This window comes from Mustela nivalis (genome assembly GCF_964662115.1).
Source record: "Mustela nivalis genome assembly, chromosome: X".
In the NCBI taxonomy this organism is placed as follows: domain Eukaryota; kingdom Metazoa; phylum Chordata; class Mammalia; order Carnivora; family Mustelidae; genus Mustela; species Mustela nivalis.
The window spans coordinates 133472236-133496650 of record NC_139040.1 but is presented as its reverse complement, the minus strand read 5'-3'; the positions used below and the strand labels follow the sequence as shown (position 1 = coordinate 133496650).

Genomic DNA, 24415 nt, shown 5'->3' with positions numbered 1-24415 from the left:
AGCCCGTGGACCTCATGGGGAACGTGCTGGGACTCCATCCTGACCGACGGGCTTCTGCAGAGCACAGCGTCTTGGGTTTACACCTGCCGTAAAGGCCACTCCCGCTGTCCGGCTGGTCCTCGCAGAAGCTGTAAGTCTTGATGCCGTGTCTCCGAACACAGTGTCTGCCAGTTTTTCTGTAAATACGGTCCTGTTGGTGGTCGGCTCTGTTCCCCACCTCACGCTCTCTTGGATTCAAGTCTGACTGTGACAAAATCACTAAAGTTTATTTATGATCTTCTCATCAACGTATCCCAAACACCGAAAGCCCAAGCGTGGGACACACACAGGCAGGCATACGTCCTTAGAAGACGTGCGGGAACGTGTGTGGGCAGGAAGCAGAGGTGGAGCTGTCGGCTGGCGCGAGAGGGCGGGGCCGGAGGGACCCCGGGGAGGAAAGGTCCGTCCTGATCTGGATCCTGGTAAGAGTCTCAGCGTGCGCACACATTTCAGAACTTACCCCAACCTACGGTTTCCGTGCGCGTTTTATCGCATGTGAATGACGCCCTCGTGAAGCCAGGAGAACAACTCGCGTTCCGGGCGGTAGCACATCCCTGCACATTCCAGAATTATTTTGATGCGTCTTGTTTTTCAAGGAGCCGGTGTTGGTGTCCCTCCGTGTCGTTTGGGTCTCGGCGGGGTTGGGTCCGGGAGGCGCCCTTTAGCTTGGCTCTCTCGGTATTGTCAGAATGACGCAAACACACATTTCTCTTGCAGTGAAAGCTGATCGGGACCCGACGGGGCTGGTTGGTGGGGCCGGGAGGGAGGGACGGACACACTAACAATACTGCGTAAGCGGAAAGACCCAGACACGGAGATCGGAAGATCCTACGAGCGGGAGCTTTTCCTGAAATAGAATACCACACAGGCCCAGGAGGAATGAGCAGGACCGTACCCCGGCGTTGCTGAGGCTTTGCTGTCCATCGGGTTAAACTAGAATTTCCAGGGCCGTCTGGCTGGCTCCGCTGGTGGAGCGGGCGAACCTTGATCTCGGGGTCGGGTTTGAACCCTGCGTTTGGTATAGAAATTACTTAAAAATAAAAATAAAAATAAATTTTTAAAAAAAGGATTTCCGAGTCAAAGAGTGGATGCCACAGGTCAGCCATTGCTCAATGGCTACGCGCTGCAGAACCCCTCTGGCCCGCTTCCCGGGCCCCGCGAGAGGAAACCGTGTCAGGAGTGACCCACGCACCCTGGGGAGCCTGTGCTGTGATTTCCCTTCCACATGACCCAAAGAAGCGTTTCCAACAGTCCACTGCCGGATTGACCAGCCCTTCTGTGTAATCCTTGGGCCATCATGAGGAAGGAATTGAAACCGACGGACAGTTTGTGGCCAAACCTCTGTCTCTGTGCATACCGAAGCGTGGAGACTAAGAATGAACCTCATGAATCTTTTTTTTAAGTTTTTAAAAAATGTGTTTCCTGGGCGCCTGGGTGGCTCAGTGGGTTAAGCCGCTGCCTTCGGCTCAGGTCATGATCTCAGGGTCCTGGGATCGAGTCCCGTGTCGGGCTCTCTGCTCAGCAGGGGGCCTGCTTCCTCCTCTCTCTCTGTCTGCCTTTCCGTCTACTTGTGATTTCTCTCTGTCAAATAAATAAATAAAATCTTAAAAAAAAAATAAAAAATGTGTTTCTTAATTTAAGACATCTGTCCCCCCACCTGGGGTCTGAGCTCACATTGCCGAGATCGAGTTGCACGCTGCATGCACGGACCCCGCCAGGTGCCCCTAAATCTTCTCTATTCCTGGCAATAAGTCACGGTCACCTTCAGTACCTGTGGGGAGGAAGGGCAGTTGTGCTCAACGTATTAAAAGATGCGGCTCAGATGCATTTTTATTGTCTGCTGTAAATTGCGTGTGGGATATTTAAACACCTACTGTGTGGGTGAGTTGCCAGGAGTCATATAATTCAGGAAAAAGGGTAACCGTCGGAGCTTCACGGCTGTAACAAAGGTAACTATGAGCATGGAGATGCGGACGTGCTCAGTCAAAGATTTAGGCATAAAAACATGTTGCCTAACAGTTTCACTGCCAGGAAAAGAAAACTTCTAACATTCTCTGAGTGATGAGGAATGAAAATATAATTTCAAATACGAAGAGAATAGAAAGACACAAGTCTGGGAGGCGTAGGGTTAGGGTTAGGGGCATGGTCCCAACTAGATGACCCGCTTCCCAAAGTGGACATAGGGAGACCAAGAAAGGGCCCGAGCTGCAGAGATGGGGCCAGGTGAGCCCAGGGGACCTGGGATGGTGACCCTGCTCTGCACGGTCCTGGGCAGGCCGAGTGTGGACCTTGTCAACCTGTCTGAACCCACAGACGCTCGCAGCACTGGACTCCGTCCCATGAATAACACTGTAGCTCCTCGCTGGTCACAAACACACCGCCCAGAGCCAGATGTTCATAATCAGGGGAACTGGGAAGGGGGTGGTGGTTGGAGAGGTCATGGGAACTCTGGATTTTCTGCTCCATGTGTCCGTAAACCTGAAACTGCTCCTAGAAAGGAAGTGTAGTAATTATAAAACAAAAAGGTAAAGTAGAGGAAAAGGGAAGGGAAGAATGGAGAACAGGGACGTGGAGACCCACAGGGCTTTCGCAAGACGGGGTTCCCTTCCGACGAAGTGGAGACCCGCAGGATTTTGCAAGGCGGGGTTCCCTTCCGACGAAGTGGAGACCCGCAGGCTTTCGCAAGGCGGGGTTCCCTTCCGACGGACCCACTCAGACTGAGAGCACGGCAGCATCCTCAGAACGTGGGCGACTCTTGCAAATGTCACATTCCAGGGGGAAAGTAAGTCCCAGAAGATTACATGCAGCATAAAACTGTTTACCAGTTACAAAAAGTAAAAGTCAAACCACACGGCTTTTAGGTGTGGAAGTGAGTTTAATAGTGACTCTCCCCCCACTTCCCCCACCAAGGACGTGCACCCCTCATCATCCCTGGAAGCTGTGCTCGGATCTCAGCTGGAAAATGGTCTCTGCAGACGTGATTCAGGGAAGGATCTGAGATGAGACCGTCCTGGATCAGAGTGGTCCTAAATCCAGTGACGGGTCCTTCACGAGAGACATGCGGAGCAGGCGGCAGAAGAGGAAGAGCCCACGGGGTGATGAAGTCAGATGCGTGGAGCATGTACACACTGGGGGACAGATCCCCGGATCCCCAGGCTAAAGACCTGGAGGGGTCCTGGATGGACGCGCCCCTGCAGCTCCTAGAAGAACCCAGCCCTGCGGACACCCTCACGTTATGCTTCTGGCCTCCACCATGTGCCGGAGTGAATTTTGAGGGCCCCAGCTTGGGGTAATTCGTAGAGCAGCCATGGGGAACCGACAGGCACATGCACCTAGGGCAGACGAGCCACCCCAGGCAGAAGGCAGGCAACCAGCAGTGCTGGCCGGGGAGGACGAGCAGGTGGTGGGACGGCAGGGCTGGAGGCCACCGAGCTTTGTAGGGACGATGGTTCGCAGCGCTGATTAAGCTCTGACCGTCACACACGTGCAAGCATGACAGCACAGCCGGACGGAGCCCGAGTCGTGATCCGGGTGAGTGGCCGTCCCACTGTCCTCCTGTGGTCCTCCGCACAGGCAAAGAGCAGTGCCGTGAGCTCTCGGATATCTGAATGCACGATGTTATAAACTCACCTGAAATGGGAACATGCATTCAGCACACACAGGATCGATGAGAGAGGCTGCACACGGTGACCAGCAGTCTGCAGGCCTCTCCAGCGTCAGGACCCAACGGCCCAGGGGACTGGGTGTGATGAGAGGGTGGCTTGGGCCACCGCTGCCCAGGAAGCCTCTGTCCTTGTCCATGGCCAGCTCTCGGGGGGTCCCCCAAGACGGTCATCTGCAGGCTCAGACGGAAGCCAGCGCAAGTCCAGAAGCCTGGTGGTGCTCTGCGTGACGACCAAGCCCTGGATCCCCACAGATCGGTCGGGACGGGCAGCTGAGCTGGCCACTGATGAGGCAAAGGAGGGAGCCGGGGGCCTGTCAGCATTGTCCAAGGGGACAGGGACTTTACGAGTCTTATGTGAGTCTCAGGAGGACAGCGGCTCACGGCAGGAAGCTGGGGTGACTTCCCTGAGGATCCAGAACAAAGGACTACACCCCGTGGCTTACACATCAGAAATGTCTTTATTGTCTGGGGGTTCTGGGGGCCAGAAGTCCCACATCACGGCTTCGCAGGGCTTCACCCTCTCCGAAGGCTCTATGGAAGTGTTGGAGAGGAAAGGTTTTTCTTCTACCCTCTTATGTTCTGTCGGTGAGGCCTGTGAATTAAAGTAAAAAATGAGAGATTAAAAGGAAACAAAACATCTTGTGTATGCATACGGACATGCAGAGGCCTCCAGAGACGAGAAGTGAGGCTCAAAGATGTCGTTACACTCAGGGGTTTACACCTCCTTTTAACGAAGAAGAGGGTTTGGGCTTCACGAACAGATGAATTGTGGGGACGTGACTAGAGACACAGTGAGGGAACTAATGGCCGATACAGGTTATGTTAGTCAGGTCCGTCTGTGCAGTGTCTTCTCAGTGCTGGTGGTCCCTCTGCAGTGATAAGGGTCACTGCCCTTCTCCTGGCCCAGGGCAGAAGAGGGGGAACCTTCACAAAGGGAAGTTTGGGGTGGCAGCTTTTTGGGTCCTCTTCAAAGGATCAGTTCTAGGCATCTCTCCCGGCTTCTGGAAGTTGTGTGGCTTCTGAAAACTTCACAGCAACCTTCACAAGACGTTGTCCTGGATGCGTGGGGGTCTGTGTTCAAATTCCCCTTCCTTATAGGGAAGCCGGTCCTGCTGGATTAGGGCCCAGCCTAATGGGCTCTATGCAGACCCCGTGACCTAGTGAGGTCATAGTCTGAGGTCCTCAGGTCTCCAACTCCAGCATTCTTTCAGCCTAGAATAAAGCCGCTTTCTGGAACGCAGAGGTCGGGGGATTCCATGGATCACCGTGGTTTCCCAGGAGCGCAGGCTGGGGGACTTTCTGCCCTACGGGGCTTTTTATCGCTTTTCTCCAAAGCCTTCCATTCCCTCACCCTGTCACAGTCCCTGGGCTCTGCGTCTGGATCACAGGTTGTGTCGGAGAGATCCCAGGGGGACACCCCGAGCCCTGCAGACTGGGGTCGCATCCGGGGCTGACGATCTCTGCCCAGGAGCAGGAGTCCGCAGTGGGGGAATGGGGTGTGGGGTCCCGCTCTGCTCCCGCAGTTGTGTGAGCATGGATGAGTGTGTGCGTGTGACGGAGAGACGGAGAGAGACACGGAGAGGGACAGACGCGGGGGCGGTGGTCCTCATAGTGCGGAGACGGAGATGCGGCACGGATGCGGTGTGGCGCACACACCCATGGGACTTGGATGGGACACCTGGGGCCCGGTGAGGCTGGCTCTGCACCGAGGAGGGCGGAGAGCCCCCAGGGCCTGTGACACGACCTGGACAGGCATCCAGGACAGTGACAACGTTGCTCCGCAGACTCTGGGAAGTGTGCACAGACTGTCCCCTACGTCCTCAAACGGGCATGAACTTTGTTTGTTTTCAAGCTGGTTTATCCATCTGAGAGAGGGAGCGAGTGAGAAAGCGCAGAGGCGGGGAGCAGAGAGCGAGACGCAGACCGCGCTGCAGACTGGGACTCGATCCCAGGACCCCGGGATCATGACCGCAGCCAGAGAGCGAGACGCAGACAAGGGATGGGGGACAGACTCCAGAGCTTGGGGGACAAGACACAGAGAGGACAGACCCCAGAGAGTGCGGAAAGGGACGGGGACAGACTCTGGGGACAAGACACAGAGAGGACAGACCCCGGAGAGTGTGGAAAGGGACGGGGACAGACTCCAGAGCTCGGGGGACAAGACACAGGACAGACCCCCGGCGAACGGGGCAGAGGGCACAAATGGGGGTGCCGACACGGGACCACACAGAGGACAGAGCCCTGCAGAGGAGGGGAGAGGACAGACTCCAGAGGGGAGGGGACGGCAGGGGACGACACAGAGGACAGAGCCCTGGACGGCAGTGAGGGAGAAGACAGAAGACACACCCCAGGGAAGGGGAGGTCACAGGAGGACTCGGGAGGGACAGGCCCCCCAGAGCAGTGGGGGGAGGACAGGGCATCAGCGTCCGTCCGCGTGGGAAGGTCATGATGGAGGCCACACAGGAAGGAGATTCCGGGAACCCCCGCGGCCCTGCGCATGCGGCCCCTGCGCTGTGGGGCTGACATCCCAGGACACAGCTTTGGAAGCTGCTACCTGAGGAATTCGGACAAGAGCGGACTCCCTGGAACAGCGTAGAAGTAGCTGACAGCGTTCCCACGTCGGGCCCCTTGGACCTGCATCCCGTGTTCTGGGTAGAAAACGCGTGGGGGTCAGGAAAAGCCCCCGAAGAGGAAAGACCCCGGGGACCTGGTGCCCCAGACGAGTCTTGTGTCCACGACGATCGTTTTAACCCCGAGACCTGTTACCTGCTCCCTTACCCGCACGCCGGTCTATATCCCAGAGCAGCCGGGGTCCGGGCACTGGGGACAGAGGGTCACGGGGTGAAGGGGATGTCGCGGGGTGGGGTCCTGGGGAGACGTCACAGGATGGGGGTCGCAGGACTAAGGGTGCTGTCCCAGGGCGAGGTCAGAGGGTGGGGGTCCCAGTGCTGGGGGCTGAGGGTCACAGCGCTGAGGGCGATTTTACAGGGCAGGGGTCATGGGGCCAAGGGTGATGTCACGGGATGTGGGTGATGTGATGGGGTCATGCTAGGGACTCAGCTGCCTTCAAACTGTGCCTCCGACCTGACAAGCCCAGGTGCTGAGGGAGGGGGTGTTTGTGGGGGAGGGGTGACCATGCACCCGCACCGTGCCCCGGAGGTGTTCTCAGCTCTGCCTTCGAAAGGACCCCCAGGGGTCCCCCTCCTGTGCCCCTTCAGAGTTCCAAGCCCCTGCGCACGCATCCAAGCCAGGTGGGCTCCCTCCTGCCCAGGCGCCAACTCTGTGCGGCCCCGAGCCCGAGGCTCCTGTCCCTGTCTCTCGTCTTTGCGTCCCTCCTGCGGGCGGTGGCGAGCGAAGCCTGGGGCCCACGGGGGACCACGCTGCATCCTGCGGCACGGTGGGCGGTCGGGGTCCCGCCCGAGAACACTGGGACGCTGGGTCCACGATGCAGGCTCAGGTGTGGCGGGATTCCTGGGACCCGTGAGCCGAAGTCCCAGGCGCCTGCCGTCTGCAGGACCGGGTGGACCGGAGGGTCTTCCTCGTCAGTCGCAGCCACGCACGTACCGTGTCACGTCACAGATACCAGGAACCTGAGCAACAAGGCAGAGGCTCGCGGGGGAAACGGGAGACATACCACGAGAGGCTCCTGAACTCGGGAGACACACTGAGGGCTGCTGGAGGCGGGTGCAGGGTCGGGGTGGACGCTGGGGGTGGACGCTGGGCGGGTGCGCTGTGCTGAGCGCTGTGGATGCTGTGAGCCCGATGAATCACCGCTTGTACCCCTGGAACAAGCGGTACATTATGTGTTAGAACAAACCGACAAGTCACATGAGCCCCTCCGCCGCTTTGTTCAAACGCGTCCTGAACGAGGCACATTTTAAGGAAAATGAAAGTCAGGATTTCCTGAGGAGCAAACGCAGAGAGAAACGGGTTCACCTCAGAGCGGAGGTCCCAGAGGCCTGCGTGGCAGAGAGCAGAAGGGGCCGGTCCCGTGTTCTTTATCCCTTCCGAGACGTGGACAGAGATGAGGGCTTCCCACGGCCATTTCCGAGGGGGACGGGGCCTGGGTGCAGGGACAGCCACAGTGCGGTTTGGAGGAAGCCAGATGAAGCTACGTCCACAGTGGGGTGGACCCAGGTGCAGGGACAGCCACAGTGGGGTTCAGGGCAGGAGCCAGCCCATGTGGACCCGCAGCTGTACCTGGTCAGTGTGTTCGAGGTGACCCTGTGTGAGGAGGACGCCATGTACGGTTGTCCAGAACCTGCCCCCCGGACACCCTGAGCCCGTCCGGTTCTGCCCGTGATTTCCCTGTCACGGGGACCCGTGCGGCGTGTCAGTGCGTGGAACGTCAACGGGACTCTCCAGGAGTCACGCCTCGGGGCTGGGCTGTAGCAGGGGTGAGGCCCTGAGCCCTGCAGGTTTCGGAGGAACCGGGAGGAGGTGGTGCCCAGTGAGGGGGCAGGCCCAGGGCCCCGGGCACACAGCAGGCGTCTAGCCCAGCAGGTCTGTGCGACAAGGGATGTGCTGTGAGCTCGCCATTGGGGAGGACAGGGGTGCGACCGGGAGTGAGCGGGTGTGCTTTGGGGAGACAGGGGTGGTGCCCAGCATGGGGACTGTCCCCAAGGCTTGCCTTAAACACCCAACCAACCGCTACACAGAAGGACCCCACAGGAGGATTGTCTAGAAAGGCCACGCAGGGTCCTGGGCTCGGGAAACACCCGTGTCCCTTCCCGTCACAGGTGACATCGGGGACAAGTGGGTCTTCCCCCCAGTCACGCTCACTGCCCTGGCGCAGGAGGCCTGCGGCGAGTGTGTGGACCCTGTGCCGGCTCCCAGAGGTGGGCATGAGACAGCAGTAGCTTCTGTCCCGAACAGGGTGTGAAGGTCCGCAAGGAGACCCCCCATGGGGCGTGACGGGGTCAGCAGGACGAGACCCCCCTCATGGGGCGTCAGAGGGTCAGGGGGTCGAGACCTTGAGACCCTGTAGGGATGAAGCCTTAGGGCTTCTGGCCTCAGTGCAGCCTGGAGGACTGCTTGGAGGAAGCGGCCAGGAGCAGGGCCTGGTGGACGGAGGTGGGGGGTGCAGGGGAGTCAGCTGTTTCCACAGGCCGCACTTGCTTGTTCTGGACACCCCCACCCCTGGAGGCTGCGAGTGTGCCGTGGTGGAGCCTAACCGGGTGTGGGCAGGTCCCTGAGGACTCTCCGGCCTGTCCAGCTCCAAGGGCCCTGGACTCTCCGGCCTGTCCAGCTCCCAGAGCCCCGCATCCCTCAGCTCACGGCCCGTCCTCCTGCCGCAGAGCCAGCGAGGCTGGGTGTCCTTGTCCACAGCGTGCCCCTGCTCCTCCTCCCCCCTGTCCACGTCACAGCCCCTGGGACTGCACGCCCCCACCCCCACCCCGTGAGGCAGGCCAGTCCCTGCTTTAGCTCAGCCTTTGCAGCGACCTCCAAGCCAGTGCACTGGGGGGCCTGCCCTGCACAGGTTCCGGGGGAGCGGTCCCACCTGAGGCAGGACGGGCAGTTGAGGCCGAAGGGAGGGAGGGTCTGGTCCACAGGCAGCCCAGGTGAGGTCACTGTCAAGGCCCCCTGAGCTCGGGAGCCCAGAGCCCCATTTGATGGGGTCTGTGTGGGGTCCTGGGCTGTGCAGGGGAGCCTGGGGGCCCAGGAGGGGGCTGAGGGCAGGGCACTGGGTCTCCACGGAGGGAGGCAGGAGGAGCAGAGTCAGAGGAGGGGGAAGAGGGGGAAGACAGGAGGAGAGGGCGGAGGGGAGGGGGAGGGAGAAGGGGGGGGAGAGCAGGGGAGAGGAGAGCAGGGCAGAGACGGGAGGGAGCTGTGCGGCTGCTCAGGGCAATCCCCAGGACCCCTGGCCCCAGGCACAGGCTCCGGGTGGAAGGAGGTACCTCGGGGAGCTGCACCCACACCCTGGGCTGAGCCTGCCCCCTGAGCCCCGGGCCCCACGGTTACTCCTGTGCTCCGATGGTCCCCAGGGTTAGTCCTGTGCTGTGATGGTCCCCAGGGTTAGTCCTGTCCTCCGATTGGCCCCAGGGGTTAGTCCTGTGCTTTGATGGTCCCCAGGGTTAGTCCTGTGCTCCTATGGTCCCGTGTCCCCTCCAGTCCCAGCCAGTCTCCGGCAGACTTCCCGAGGCACATTTGCTGAGCAGACGGGGCTGGGGGAGGGGTGCAGAGACAGGAGTACGGTCCCCTCTACTGGGTTCCCAGTCACCTAGGGTCAGCATCTGAATGGGCCAGTCTGCAGGTGTGCACGTGCCCTGAGTCTCCTGACCGGGGCTGGGACAAGGGCCACTCAGGCCAGATGACCGGACACTTCAGTACAGGACAGGGTCACTTTGCCGGCCAGTGTGCTCAGAGATCAGAGGCGCCGGCATCCAGGGGTGTTAGGCAATCCGGGCTCTGATGAAAGTCTTGTTTGCTCTGGCCCCAGAGTCCAGACGACAGCCAGAGCACAGCCAGGCTCTCAGGATGTCCTCCGTTCCCTATCCTGGCTGCTGACCACCCCGGTGCCTTGTCCCCTGACTGCTGTGTCCCCTGGTCACACTCAAGGTCTTTCTGTCCCCATGCCCCATCCACTGACCCCACAGTCACACTTGGAATGCCCTCAGAATGCCCTCCTGTCCTCTGTGAGGGTCTGGTCCCTGCAGCCTGGGGATGTGAAGACCGGTGGACCCTGGGGCAGTGCTGTCCACGTACAGGTCCTGCTCTGCACTTGATGGCCCCTGGTCTGCACTTGCGGGTGTCCTGTTCTGAACTTGGGGGTCTCTGCTCTGAACTTGGGGATCCCTGGTCTGGACTTGGGGGTCTCTGCTCTGGACGGGGGGTCTCTGCTCTGGACTGGGGGTCTCTGCTCTGGACGGGGGGTCTCTGCTCTGGACTGGGGGTCTCTGCTCTGAACTGGGGGTCTCTGCTCTGAACTGGGGGTCTCTGCTCTGGACTGGGGGTCTCTGCTCTGGACGGGGGGTCTCTGCTCTGGACAGGGGGTCTCTGCTCTGGACTGGGAGTCTCTGCTCTGGACTGGGGGTGTCCTGTTCTGAACGTGGGAGGTCAATGCTCTGAACTTGGGGATCCCTGGTCTGGACTTGGGGGTGGTAGGCTGCTGTCCCTGCCTGCACCCCGCACTGCCCACGCACCCCCCCCCCCCAGCAGCAGGAACTGAGTGTCTGGCAGGCCTTGGCTGCTGCTCTTCCTCCTCCTCCCCCGGGGGCGGTGTTCAGGGCAGCCAATGACAGGCGGAGAGCGTTTTAGGAAGTGCTGGAGTGTCTGCGGCAAGAAGAGGGAGCCTCTGCCGGGAGCTCTGGGGGAGCGACTGCCGCGGCGGTGAGTGCCTCCTGGTTGAGCGCAGGGGTCCGCGGTGGGGACAGCAGGCTGACCGGTGGTCCCAGCCAGGGGCGCCGGTGGGGGGCCAGGGGACAGGGAGTCCGGACGGTCCTGCGCTGAAGCTGTTGCTTCCTCCCGACCCGGCTAGACGGGCAGCCGGACCCGCCACCAGAGTGTCCACTCCAGGCTTGGTGTCCCTGCCCGGCGGGTGGAGGGAGCCGGCTGGGGTCAGAGTGCAGCCTGGACACCCCCACCCCGGCTGCGGCCCCAGGGTCCTGAGGGTGGCAGGTGCCCTGGGCACCGACCTAGCTGCCGGGCAGGGGAAGGACTTGTTGGCCCCGGGGGTCACAGCCAGGTCCTAGGTGCTGGGGCAGGACCTCCGGACAGGCAGATGAGAGAGGACGGCTGGAGTAGGAGCCTGGGGGAGCCTGGTGAGGAGGAGGAGGCCCAGGGAGTCAGGCGCTTTGCCGGCCACGTGTTCGTCTGTTTACTCACCGGAGAGCTATTTCCTGAGCCTCACCCTGTCACCTGTCACCGGCACCCGGCACCCCGAGAATGAGCTGGGCCGCCTCCCGGCACACTCTGGTAACTCCCCGCCGGGGTCCTGGGCTCTGCAGACCCGCTCCCAGCCCCTCCCCCAGGGCTCGCCTAAGGTTAGCCTTGCTCATCCGGGGGGTGGTCCAACTCTTGCTCATCCGGGGGGTGGTCGGCTCGGTGAGGACACCATGGGGTGCAGGTACCTCGAGGGCCTCTCCCAGGTGTGGGACGGCGGGACACTTCCTGTCTGCGTGGGAACCGCCTCTGCGCGGGGGACCGTGTGCCTTGTTCTGGAGTTTCTCTGTGGTGCTCCTCGCTGGGGACATCCCTCATGCCCAAAGAGCACATTCTGGGGGGCGGGGGGTGTTCTGTCCCCCTTCTGTCTGTCTGAAGCTCAGGGAGTCATTGTCCTTGGAGGCAAAATGATGAGTCCCTGGGAGATGCCAGGGTTCACCGGAGCCCCCTGTCCGGGGCCACGGGATGGGGCTGGGCTCCTGTCACTGCTTCAGCTGGGTTTGAGGAGGCCCCTGGGGCAGCAGCTGGGAGAGGCCAGGCCCCGGCCTCTGTTCTCCTAACAAGGATGCGGGCGCTGTGTGTCCCCATCCAGGCTGGCCACACGCCCCAGTGAGGTTCGCCAACACACACTTACAGAATCCTGAGGATGGGGTTACACAATTCCTGATCCGCCTTCATTCCAGACACCTGCGTGGGTGCCGGGCAGGTGGTGGCCTATCCGTGCCTGGATGGCATGTCAAGGAATGGTTCCTGGGGGGGTGTGTGTACGGCACAGCCCAGCCCCTGACCGCCTGGATGCCAGCTGCGTGAATGTCAGCCTCCCGCCCCAGTCTGGGGTCCCACACTCACACCTGCAGGGACACTGTTGACACCAAGTGAGAGCTGAGAGAGTTCTGGAATAGGCCACAAGTGAAGATGGATGGCAGGGGAGCCAGTAGAGTATGTAAAAGACCCTCTTATGGACGAGGTAGAGGACCCATCTTTGTTGCTGCCGAGACAGAATGAGGTAGAACCAGCGGTGTTGGCTTTTGCTGTACTAGAGGCATTCTAGACCAGGAAGAAATTTTTCCTACACTCTTAGGTTCTGTGACTGAGACCTGCAAGCTAAGATGGTGAAAGACGGGAGTGCCTAGCTGGCTCCGTGGGTGGAGCATACCTCTCTTGAATTTAGGGTTGAGAGTTCGAGCCCCGTGCTGGGCATAGAGCTTGTCCAAAAAGTAAAATAAAATAAAATACAAAATAAAATGACAAAAAACAGATGGGCAGGAGAAAAGGTTGATTCTGTACATGTACAGAGGCTTTCACGGACAAGACGTAGATTCAGGGAGAGAGACTTACGGGCTAACCTGCCATTTCAACAACGGGTGACACGTTCGGGGGGAGGCAACAACCAGAGGAAAAGGGGTCGGCGTCATGGCGACAGTCAATTATGAGAAGGCACATGTTTGGGGGACACGCCGGGGAGGTAAGTGTTCCTTACTGAGGCTTGTCATGCAGACCTTCCCGGAGAGAACATTCCTCCCTTTCCTGGTGCAGGGGCAGAGCAGGGATGGCTTCAGGAAAGAAGGTTATGCCGCGTTCAGGCAGAGAGGAGAGGGCAGGGCGTTTTTCTTGTCTTGGCTTCTTCACAATCTCCTTCAGCTCAAAGTCGTCCCTATGGCAAAGCGGGTCATTTCTGGGAGGCCAGTTCCGACGCCCCCAACCCCGCTGTGCCGGCAGAGCTCCGACAGTGGGAGACTTGGCCAGAGGAAGGGCCACATGCAGACCACAAGGAACTCGTCCCTCGCAGACGGTGGGTCGGGAAAGCCCGCGTGGTGGCCAGCACACTGCGTGGTCCCTGTGGGCCCGGGTCTCGCGCCTCACGCGCCCCTGCTCAGAACCCAGCCCGTGACCCAGGGAGAGGACACGAGGGCGGCCAGGTGGGCATCTGGTGGTGGGGACACAGCTCAGCCCAGGACAGGCTCCTGCAGGGACACCAGTACATGTGACCTCAGGGCTTGGGGGCAAGGCTCTGTCCCCGAGGGTGGACCGTCTGTGTGGAGGTGGCAGGTCAGGAGGCCGGGCTATGGTGGACGGGCACATGTGGACCAGGGGCGAGGTCTTGCCCACTGGCCCACGGAGCACTGTGGACACGACCTTGGGGCTCCCTTTCCTGTGCCGTTGCGAACCCACGCCCACCGACCTGCTGACGGTGAGCGGAGATCATGCCCGTGTGTGCTGGGCACCAGCCTGCAGACGCTGGAAGGCAGTGCGGGGCTGTAGGTTAAGGACCCGTGAGACCCGCTAGCATCCCCTAGCCCAGGGCGTCTCCCTGGTGCCTGCAATGGAGTGCGCTGGCTTCCTTGTACCAGAGCCCAGCACTCCAGCAGAGGGGTGAGAGCGGGGGAGTTGGTGCTCACCTGGGCCCTCGGACGCCAGCAACCGCAGGATGGAAACTGCGTGGGCTCTGCAGGCTGCTGTGTGAGCCCCTTCCCAGTGCCCGAAGGTGGGTCCCCTCGGTTGACCTCTGCAAAATTTCATTTCCTTCCTCAGGTGGCACGGGGTGGACTCTGATGGGCGGACAGGTGAGCACTTCCGGCAGCTTCCAGAGCCTGCCGTGCACCACAAATGCGGACTGGATGTCGGCGCTGTGCCCCGTACTCTGGGACGTGCCCCTCCACCAGCTGTCCATCCCAGGTGAGGGCCTCCACGTCCCCAGCGGGGAAGCTGCCGCCACGGGATGGGGCTCGGGGGTGGGGAGACCGCAGCGAGCACGTACGCGGATGTACGCAGTATTGGCCGACACTGTGCTCATGCGGTGCACACACTCGCACACGGTACAGGTACAGGGGTGTGCGGGAACTTGCACACACATGCACACAAGACAGGCAGGTGTGCACATACGGTACAGGTAGAGATGTGTGCATGGACCTGCACACACATGCACACAACACAAGCAGCCATGCACACACACACGGTACAGGTAGAGATGTGTGCATGGACCTGCACACGCATGCACACAACGCTTGGAGGATCACGTTCTGCCCACCGTGTGGGCATTTGGACAGACGCGTCTTGGGATGTGTTTGGGATGTGAGTTAACCCTGCTTGGGGACATCCCATCGTTTCCAGTCCTGTGTTCCTCGTAACTTTTCCACTGGGGATCGTGTCCACGTGTCCCCACAGAACTCTGTGCTTTATTGTGCACGAAAATCTGCCAACATCCAGGGATACCGTGGGCGGGACTCAGGACACGGGAATCTGGCCTGATCTGCGCTGCTAGCCGCGTGCCGGCTGGACCCGTGCGTCCCCTGGTCAGGACGCCTGCTTACGGACACTGAAGCTGGTCTGATCACATCCGTCTCTGAACACGGGACTGCGATCCGTTGTCGAGTCGGTCTCCAGCAGCGCGTCGGACCGGCTGTGCTGGGTTGATTTCTTTCCAGAGCTCGTTCCTAAATGACACACGTCCATTAGCACCTCGTAGAAAAAGTCCCCCGTTCTTACTCTGCTTTACAGAGGTTTCTGGGAAACCTTAAACTCTTTTTGGTGTGGACACCTCCGGGAGCCAGGAGCCCCTCCCGGGCTCTGTGGGGAGACGGCCCGCTTTGCACAGGGCTGTCCCCATGGTGATGTCTGGGGTGCCCCCACCAGGGAGGTGCCTGGGGGTCCCGGCGCCCATCCTGTGCGTCCGTTTCCGCACCTCGGTTTCGTATCAGGACCCCTGCCCCTGGATCGAGGCCCCTCGGTTCTGGATGACCCCCCACGCACTCTGCAGCCGTCTGGTGGGCGTGCGTCTTTGGCGGCGACGACCGGTCACGCCTGACGCTGTGTTCCCCACGTGCCCTCGGAGCACACAGCCCAGGAGGCCACCGTGCAACGTCCCCTGTGTCTGCTTGCAGGAAGCCACGACACCATGACCTACTGCCTGAACAAGACGTCGCCCATCTCCCAGGCCCAGTCCCGGCTGCTGCAGCTGCTGGGCAAGGTCCTGCCCTGCGTCACCCGCCCCGTGGTGCTCCGGTGGTCCACCACCCAGGTACTGGTCAGCACGGGCTGACCCGCGTGCTCCCGGCAGCGAGGTGCCCTGACCCCTGTGAGAGGGGGAGTGCAGTGGAAATCAGACCCCGCACCCACCCTGCAGACAGGCACAACCCGCAGGACCCCCACAGCCCAGTGGTCAAGACTGGGGGGGTGTCTGCAGTTTGGGAGCTGGGTGGGGCGGGAGGCAGGCCGTCCCTGCGGAGACTGGGGCCTGCATCTTCTGCCTTCAGGTGATCGTGAAGAGCCCTCAGTCCTGGGAAACACCCCCGAGCTGTGCGGGTGTCCCGAGGTCTCTTTGGAAATTTGCTCACCTGTGAAAAGGGTCACACAGGATGGCCACGACCAGTTTCTGTAGGGAATGCCGGGGACAGGCAGGGAGGGGTGTGCGGGGACAGGCAGGGACGGGCAGGGAGGGTTGTGCAGGAAAAGGCAGGGAGGGGTGTGCTGGGACGGGCAGGAGGGTGTGTAGGGACGGGCAGGGACGGGTGTGCAGGGAAAGGAAGGGAGGGGTGTGCAGGGACGGGCGGGGAGGGGTGTGCAGGGACGGGCGGGGAGGGGTGTGCAGGGACGGGCGGGGAGGGGTGTGCAGGGAAGGGCGGGGAGGGGTGTGCAGGGACGGGCGGGGAGGGGTGTGCAGGGAAGGGCGGGGAGGGGTGTGCAGGGACGGGCGGGGAGGGGTGTGCAGGGACGGGCGGGGAGGGTGTGTAGGGACGGGCGGGGACGGGTGTGCAGGAAAAGGCAGGGAGGGGTGTGCAGGGACAGGCGGGGAGGGGTGTGCAGGGACGGGCAGGAGGGGTGTGCAGGGACGGGCGGGGAGGGGTGTGCAGGGACGGGCGGGGAGGGGTGTGCAGGGAAGGGCGGGGAGGGGTGTGCAGGGAAGGGCAGGGAGGGGTGTGCAGGGACAGGCAGGAGGGGTGTGCAGGGGAGGGCTGGGAGGGGTGTGCAGGGACGGGCAGGGAGGGGTGTGCTGGGACGGGCAGGGAGGGGTGTGCAGGGACGGGCATGAGGGGTGTGCAGGGACGGGCAGGGGTGTGCAGGGACGGGCAGGAGGGATGTCAGGGACGGGCAGGAGGGGTGTCGGGGACGGGCAGGAGAGGTGTCCTGTCCTCGGTCAGCCTGTCCTCCTGACTTAGGGTTGGCTCCACCCTCCCTGTCCAGCCTTTGTCTCCTAGGGGTCTCCTCGTGGGGGAGGGGTGCAGAGGAAGGTCAGGGTGACCTGGGGTGTCCTCGTGGTGGGGGGGGCGTGCTGGAGATCAGGGTGACCCAGTCTGTCCTCTTGGGGTACAGGCAGCGGGCTTTGGGGCTGACCCCAGCAGAGCCTTAGCCAGGAAGCGGGGGAGGGGTGCCGGCCGGACGGGGGCGCCCAGTGGGGACAGCAGAGCGCAGAGCGGGGCGCCCACCCGAAGAGCAGCTCATGCCTCGCTGCCACCTGGGGCGGGGCTCAGGGCTCTGTGCTTTCTGGTTCCAGGCTCTGCTGCTCCAGGCCCCCCGACCCGCCCCCCAGGCTCTGACCTGTGCGATTGCTGGGCTCGGGAACGTCACTCCCAAGGCAGTGTTAACCCTTCCGGCCTGTGGGTCTGGGTCTGGAATGCGGAGAAACCACATTCCTGACGGGTTCTTCGTGCCTCCCCCATGGAGGTGAGAGGCCTTCTCCCTGTGGGCAGGAGAGCGGGTTCACTGCAACCAGGGAGACCCTCTGGGGCCCAGGTCCCATGGTGCTGGGGGCCATGGTGCCAGGGTCCCTCGGTGCCGGGATCCCTTGGTGCCGGAGTTCCTCGGTCCTGGAGTCCCTCGGTGCCGGGGAGCAACTATGGGGTGGGCTATGAGGACGTCTACGGTGTGCTGCGGGCCAGACGCTGTTGAAAGGGCAGGATCCGTCAGGCCGTCCCATGCAGGACATGACCAGCCACGCTTGCCCACGGGCAGCAGACACGGGGGGTCCGTAGATCCTGTCATGCTGCGTCCCCACGCTGGGACGTGTGCACACAGTGGGTGGTTTGGCACAGAACGTGCCATGACCATGGAGCAGAGTATCCTCGGGAAGACAGGAGGGGGGAAAGGGCATGACTTAGCTTCTGGGGCACCGACACGGAGGGGCAAACAGGCAGGAGGGCTGCCCGGTGCTCCTGGGGGCCTCTGTCCCCCCGTAGCTGGCTGGTTGTGTCCCCCGACACATTGGGGGACACGTTGCTGTCCTCTCCAGAGTTTGCTGTTTCCCAAACATTACGACAAGGAGCCCCGAGTTACTGTCTCAAACTACAGCTCGAGTGCGTGAAGGGATATTTTGGGGAGACAACGGTCTGTTTCCTCAGTTCCCTGCAGCCAGCACGTCCCCTGAGAAGGCAGTGGATGACAGTCCTGGGCACAGCGGCTGGGAGACCCGGGGGTCACCGAGGGAGGACTGGCCCGTCCCCTGGGAGTCGCCGGCACGGCTGAATTCCCCTGCCCAGACTCTGGGCCTCCTGAGAACTCGGGGTCTCGGAGCAAGGCCCCACCCCAAGTGTCCCTCCAGGGCGCTTGCGCACGAAGGTGGCCCGCGGCTGCGGCGTGGGGTCCCACCTGGCTGGGTCCGGTGTGCACACGGTCCTCTGTGTGGTCTCCCCAACCTCAGTTTCCCGATCTGTCAGCCGGGGGGACTAGCAGGAGGAATGCAAGTTCCCCGCAAGGCCACCCAGGGCGTAAATGTTATTTCCGTGGAAATTCGTGCCTTTTCCCATATGACGTTGCCGGGAAGGGAACAGCCTTTTCTTCCCTTGACCGTCTGCGGATTCCTTCTTGCCTCTCCTGGTGCTGTCGGTGGGGTGTGGGACCGTGGCCAGTGTAGCGGATCCCCCCCGCCACGGTGCAGCCTGAGCCGCACCCCACCCTGAGCGACCAGCTGGGGCTCACGGAACCAGCCCAGCGCTACTGAGGCCGGAGAGGCTTCCTTCCTGACGACAGCCTGGGGAGGGAGGGAAGCAGGACCCTGCGGGACGTCTGGAAGCCAGCCTCCCTTCGTGGCTGTCGGCGGCCAGTGTCTCCAGGAAAGCGTGTTCCCGAGGGCAGGGCCCGTGGCTTCCCGAGCCCCGGCAAGCACCAACACCTACTGACGGGATATCGTACGGCGTGGCTCGGGCCGGGCTGCTCCAACACAACTCTGAGCTCTCCATGCAGGCCGTGGGCCGAGGCAGGAACCACGCAGTCCCTGGCGGTGACCACGGCTGTTCGTCTGCAGGTGCTGGGTGTCACGGAGCAGCTGGACGCGGGCGTGCGGTACCTGGACCTGCGGATCGCACACATGCGGGACGGCTCGGAGAAGAACCTGCACTTTGTGCACATGGTGTACACAACGGCGCTGGTGGAGGTGCGGGGGCGCGCCGGGCGTCCACGAGGACACTGGTAGACGTATGGGGGCTCGGTGGGGCGTACATGAGGCCGCTGGTGCAGGTATGCGGGCTCGGCGAGGACAGCTTCCGCCGCGGGGCCCACCCGTGACCCTGGCACGTGGGAGAAAGCCGGCCTCCGGGACTCGTGGCCGGGCGCCTTTCTGAGCTTGCGCCCAGGCTCCTGGGTCCTCTAGTGCGTCTGGGAGTGTGCCAAAGTGGGGCCCCGTGTCCACCCACGTTTGGTTCGCGGTGTCTTCTACCTCCTCCAGCCGCAACCACATCTAAGTAGGACGTCTTGCCGTCGGGTGTCACCCCTGCTTGGGGCAGCCCGTCCCCCCCGCGCGGCAAGCCCCCTGTGTGAGTGCGGTCAGGGGACACCATCGGGAACCACGTTCCACGGGCCACTGGCTGGCCTCGGCGGGTCCCCGGCGCTTGCAGACGTCACACCTCGGTGCCCCCGAGTGAGCACACAGACACCAGTCACACACATGCACACGCGTGCACAAGCACACCCACGCGTGTTCTTCTGCCCCAGAGCAGTGGGGCGGTGGCCCGGCTGTCGGCCGCACGTCTGCGTCCGTGCGGTTCCCAGCTCCCTCGTCCACTGAGCTCTGTCCAGAGAAGCCCCTCGGGCCCGCGGGAGCGTCCTCCAGGGTCCTCCAGCGCCCCAGCCCCTCTCGGTAGGGTGCGAACCAGCCACTCTGTCCCCTGCGCAGGACACACTCACGGAGATCTCCGAGTGGCTGGAGAGCCACCCCCAGGAGGTGGTCATCCTGGCCTGCAGGGACTTCGAGGGCATGACGGACGGCCTGCACGAGTACCTGGTCGCCTGCATCAGGAACATCTTTGGGGACATGCTGTGTCCGCGAGGGGTGAGGAGGGCCCCTGGGGCCGGGCTTGGGCCGGGCTTGGAAGGGTGGGCTTATCCGCTGGTTCTGCTGTGCGTGGTTCGGGGAGAAGTCTGCTGCGGCCTGAGGCTCCGGTCCTCGGGATGCCCTGACAGGAGAAGGACCCGCTCGTCCCGTGCAGAGAGCAGCTTGCCAGAGGCCCCTGCGCTGCCCGGGCACAGGAGGGCCACTTCCTTTGCACCTCAGGTCACACTCAGCTCCGTGGATGCCCCAGCACCACTGGCTCAGACGCCCCGGTCCCCCAGCACCACTGGCTCTCTGACACCCCGGTTCCCAAAAACCACTGTCTCTCTGATGTCCCGGTCCCCCAGCGCCAGTTTCTCTGACAACCGGGTCCCCAAGCACCACTGGCTGAGACCCCGGTCCCCCAGCGCCACTGGCTGAGACCCCGGCCCCCCAGCGCCACTGGCTGACACCCCGGTCCCCCAGAGCCACTGGCTGACACCCCGGCCCCCCAGCGCCACTGGCTGACATCCCGGTCCCCCAGCGCCAGTCTCTCTGACAACCGGGTCCCCCACCATCAGCGTGTCTCAGCGCCATCCCCCTCCCCTCTAGGAGATGCCGACACTGAACCAGATGTGGTCACGCGGCCAGCAGGTCATTCTGTCCTACGAGGAGGATAGCGTTGTGAACCGGCACGCAGAGCTGTGGCCTGGGATCCCCTACTGGTGGGGCGACCAGGTGAAACCCCAGGAGCTCATCCGCTACCTGGAGCGCATGAAGAGCTGCGGCCGCCCGGGTGAGCACGTCCTGTCCACTCACGGGACCCCAGCCTGCAGGCAGGTCACACACTGGCTTGCTTCTGGCTCTCAGCAAAGAAGTTTGGACGTCGTCTCTCTTGTGTGTGTGTGCATAACACGGATGCACGCGTGTGGGTGTGTGCACGCGTGTATAACTGTGTGCATGCATACGGAGGCGGATAATGGATAACACAGTACTCGTGCCTGTGAGCGTGTTCACGCATCTGTGCGTGCACTTGTGTGTGCGCATGGACACAGATGTGTGCGTAACGTCGATACGCCAAAGTGAGTGTGTGCACGTGTGCATGCGTACAGAGATGCAGACCCACATATCTGGGTCCACGTGCATGTGTGCACCTGTGTGGGTGTGTGCAAGTGTGTGTGGGCGTGTGCATGTGTGTGGGCATCTGCAAATGTGCACGTACGCACACAGACCAGACATGAGCACAACATGCACACACACGCATGTGGGCACATGACGTGTGTGTGCACATGGACGCACACGGATGCAGACGCACACATAATACGGATGCACTGTGTGGGTGTGCACACGCGTCCGCACGTGTATGTGTGCAGATGGCGATGCGTGCACATGAATATACGTGTGGGTGTGTGCAGACGAGTGTGTGCACGTGGGAGTGGACAAGTGCACACACAGAGACGTGCACACACTTCCTTGTGACGTGTGTGCACGCGTGTGCGCGCGTGTGGTGTCCATGTCGAGGTGCGTGTCGTGTCCACAGGCTGCCGAGGGCTCCGCCGTGCTGCTGTGGCTCCGGCGTCCCGCAGCGCCGTGGGACGGACACGCACCGCGTGCGGCGTGCTGTGCTCACACACGGACGTGCTGTGCATGGTTGAGTGCGAAAGAGCCGGGACAGAGTGGCTGGCGGCTGCTGACTGTCCGTGCAGCGAGCGCTTGCTGGGGGTACGGGCGTGGGCCGTGGACCCTTCCGCCGCCCTGCGTAGCGGGGGTGTGGTTGCTTTATCTGAGGACGAGGCATGAGGAACGCCCACGACCCGCCGTGGCACGTCCGCCCTCTCTGCCTCCCCCTGCCTGAGCTGTCTGTCCGTCTCCGCGACTGCACCCCGTCCCTATCTTTGCGCGGTTTCCCATCTCAGTTGGGTCTGGTGCTTCCTTTGTACAATGGCTGCGTGGAGTCCCCCTCCCAGAGGGGACAGGGCTCTCCGCGGGGACCGCCCCTGGGCGGCCAGCATGGCACGCCGCCCGTGCTGCTGGCGGAGGACCCCAGGCACTCACCCCTCGCACACTCCGTCCACCGTGCCCCATTGGGCGGCGGGTCCGAGGGCGCCTCTGGCTCAGACCGGGCCGGTGCAGGGCTCGTGGGCTCGTGTGAACTCCTTCTTGTGGCAAAGCCCGCAGGGCCGTGTGTTTCCACTGGGCCCCGTGGTCTGAGGGCTTCGTGTGGCTGCTTCTGCCCAACACGCTGCAGCACGGCCCCGCTTCCTGCTGTGGCGGAGGCCCCTGGCCTGGGCGGCACCCACTGGCTTGAAGAGAGGGACCTTTTCCTGATGGTGGAGACCACGGCTTTACTCTTTCCTAGCCGTGGTCAAGGCTGTGTGGCTGTGCCAGGGGAGACTCTGAGCGTCCCGGCCGTGTTGTTCCGTGTCCTGTGGCGCAGCCGTGGCCGGTGACGCAGTGTGGTTGTGGGTCCCGGTCGGCACAGCAGGGAGTGGGTCCCTGAGTCAACTCCATCGACGGCCGTGTTAGGAGCCGACAGAGCCACCAGTGCAGACAGACTCGCTGGGGCGACACGTGTGCCACGCCGTGCCGCGTGCTTCTGGCTCCGTGCGCCTCTCCATGGAAGGCCGCTTGTGTTACGCCCAGACGTGGCAGGGACCACTGGCTTCCTGCTGTGCTCCGTGGCCCGTTGTTACGGAGCAGACGCCGGCATGCGGTGCCCCTTTGACGCCTGCCGTGGAGGTCTGTGTGGTTCCAATGCCACGGGGGTGCGACTGGGGGCACCGTTATAGCCCCAAACCTGGCTGGGCCTCGGCTCCCACTGGGTACGAGTCCCACGGTGCTTAAAAAGCTCTGGGTGGATGAGCGCGGCATTCCTGGTACACGCGAGGGTGTGCGGACGGTCCCTCCGCAGGCAGAACAGATTCCGCACGGAGAGGACATGTGGTGCCGTGTGGACGGACCACGGAAGCACGGTGGTGGGGGCGGGAAGCCACGACCACATTGGGGTGCGCGGCACCGAGAACTGGGCCTCCTTTGGGGGATGAGAATGCTCTGGAACCTGACGGCGGCGGCTGCACAGCCACGTGAACGTGTCACACGCTGCCGGATCATTCTGCTTCCAGCACCGAACGCGGCACCTTGTGACGTTCCCCTCCACGTTGAAGGAAAGTAGCTGGTGGGGGGCAGTGCGGGGGCATCACACGACCACTGCTGAGACCACAGTTGTCTTTGCCTCGGGGACGCGGAGCTGAGCTGCGGGGGCCTCCCCACGCCAACGTGAGAGGGAAGGTGTACAGGGCCTCTGCTGCGGCCCTCCGAGGACCTCCCACGCTCCTGCCACTCACGTGGTTCCGAGCCCATACGGGGCTCCAGCTCTCACGTGGCTCCAACTGTTCCCACGGCTCTGAGGGCTCACGTGGCTCCGACGGCTCTGAGATGTTACTCCATCCACCACAGAGGTTGTTGGGACAAGGACGCCTTTGGGGACATTATTCGGTCCACCACGTGGGGGTCGGGACGTGGATGCCTCTGGGAGGTGCTTCCGCCCACCACGTGGGGGTCGGGTGTGGACGTCTCTGGGAGGTGCTTCCGCGCACTCGGGGGACAGGAGCACCGCACTGACACGGACACGTGTGTCCTTCTGCCGCTGGAACTCTCCAGCTCTGCTGAGCACCCGTGGGAGGGAACGGGCGCCGGCGGGGCGTGAGGCGGGCGTCCGCAGCCCCGCGAACCCCTCTCTCCTTTCTGTTTCAGGCGGGCTGTTCGTGGCGGGCATCAACCTGACGGAGAACCTGGCGTACGTCCTGGGGCACCCGACCGAGTCCCTCAGGAAGATGACGCTCCCCAGCCTGCCGTGCCTCCGTGCGTGGGTCCGGGAGCAGAGCCCGGGGCCGGGCGCTCAGTGCACCAACATCATCGCGGGCGACTTCATCGGGGTGGACGCGTTCGTGGGCGACGTCATAAGACTCAACGAGAAGCTGCTTCGATGCTGACCCCTTCCGCAGCTCCCACGGACGGTGGGCAGGCAGCGTGGACCCGGGGCGGGCTCCCTGCCTCCCCGTGACGTCCGGGCGTCCCCGGGGTGGCCCCGGGCCTCCCAGGTCGTTGGCGTTCCCTGGCCTGATTCAAGAAACCTGGTCACGGCTCACGGTGCCGTGTGCTCGCAATGGAGAGGACGGACGGAACCCGGGGTCTGCTCGAGGTGCAGCCCAGGCAGGGCCGTGGCGCCGTGGGGCGTCCCTTCCCCTGGGGCCGCGAGGGCAGCAGCAGAACGTCCTCAGGGCTTCCAGCAGCGCGTGAGACCTTGTCACACCGTGTCTGCTGGGTAGGACTGAGCGCGCCGGAATCTCAGTGAGAACACCACGGATACGGGGAGAAGCTCCTTCTCATTCTCGTGGCATCACGGCCTGTGTCTCCCCGAGGGCCGTGGGCCCTGGGGGCTGGTTTCACGTCGGCTCCCCTGATGGTAATGGAGGCCCGTGAGGGGCCGTCCGATGGCGAGGGCTGCCGTGCACACACTCCCTGCCCCTTCCCAGAGGCCTCTCGTAGCCACGTCCTTTGTGGCCAGACGGGGAGGCGGGTGTGACCGGCAG

General features: G+C 62.7%; 1 protein-coding gene and 1 long non-coding RNA gene across 4 annotated transcripts; one reads left to right on the top strand and one right to left on the bottom strand.

Annotated features, from left to right (window-relative positions):
- Positions 1 to 4167: 4167 nt before the first annotated feature.
- Positions 4168 to 7667, bottom strand: LOC309856077. The gene is made up of 3 exons (XR_014307062.1): positions 7640 to 7667; positions 7338 to 7485; positions 4168 to 4295 (listed from the first exon to the last, which is right to left on the bottom strand). It is a non-coding gene; the product is annotated as an uncharacterized lncRNA (long non-coding RNA).
- Positions 7668 to 10903: 3236 nt separating this feature from the next.
- LOC309856076 (PI-PLC X domain-containing protein 1-like) lies at positions 10904 to 24355 on the top strand (the record flags this gene model as incomplete). 3 transcript variants are annotated; one of them, XM_082716791.1, is made up of 7 exons in its annotated part: positions 10904 to 11032; positions 14117 to 14260; positions 15466 to 15602; positions 18822 to 18950; positions 19689 to 19844; positions 20436 to 20619; positions 23577 to 24355. In XM_082716791.1, 6 exons carry the CDS (start codon positions 14137 to 14139, stop codon positions 23813 to 23815), a joined length of 969 nt encoding a protein of 322 aa, XP_082572917.1. In that variant the 3' UTR covers positions 23816 to 24355. The 3 variants fall into 3 exon arrangements, with proteins under 3 accessions (XP_082572917.1, XP_082572916.1, XP_082572918.1); XM_082716790.1 differs by lacking the exon at positions 10904 to 11032 and adding an exon at positions 13076 to 13376; XM_082716792.1 differs by lacking the exon at positions 10904 to 11032 and adding an exon at positions 13388 to 13775.
- Between the last annotated feature and the right edge of the window lie 60 nt (positions 24356 to 24415).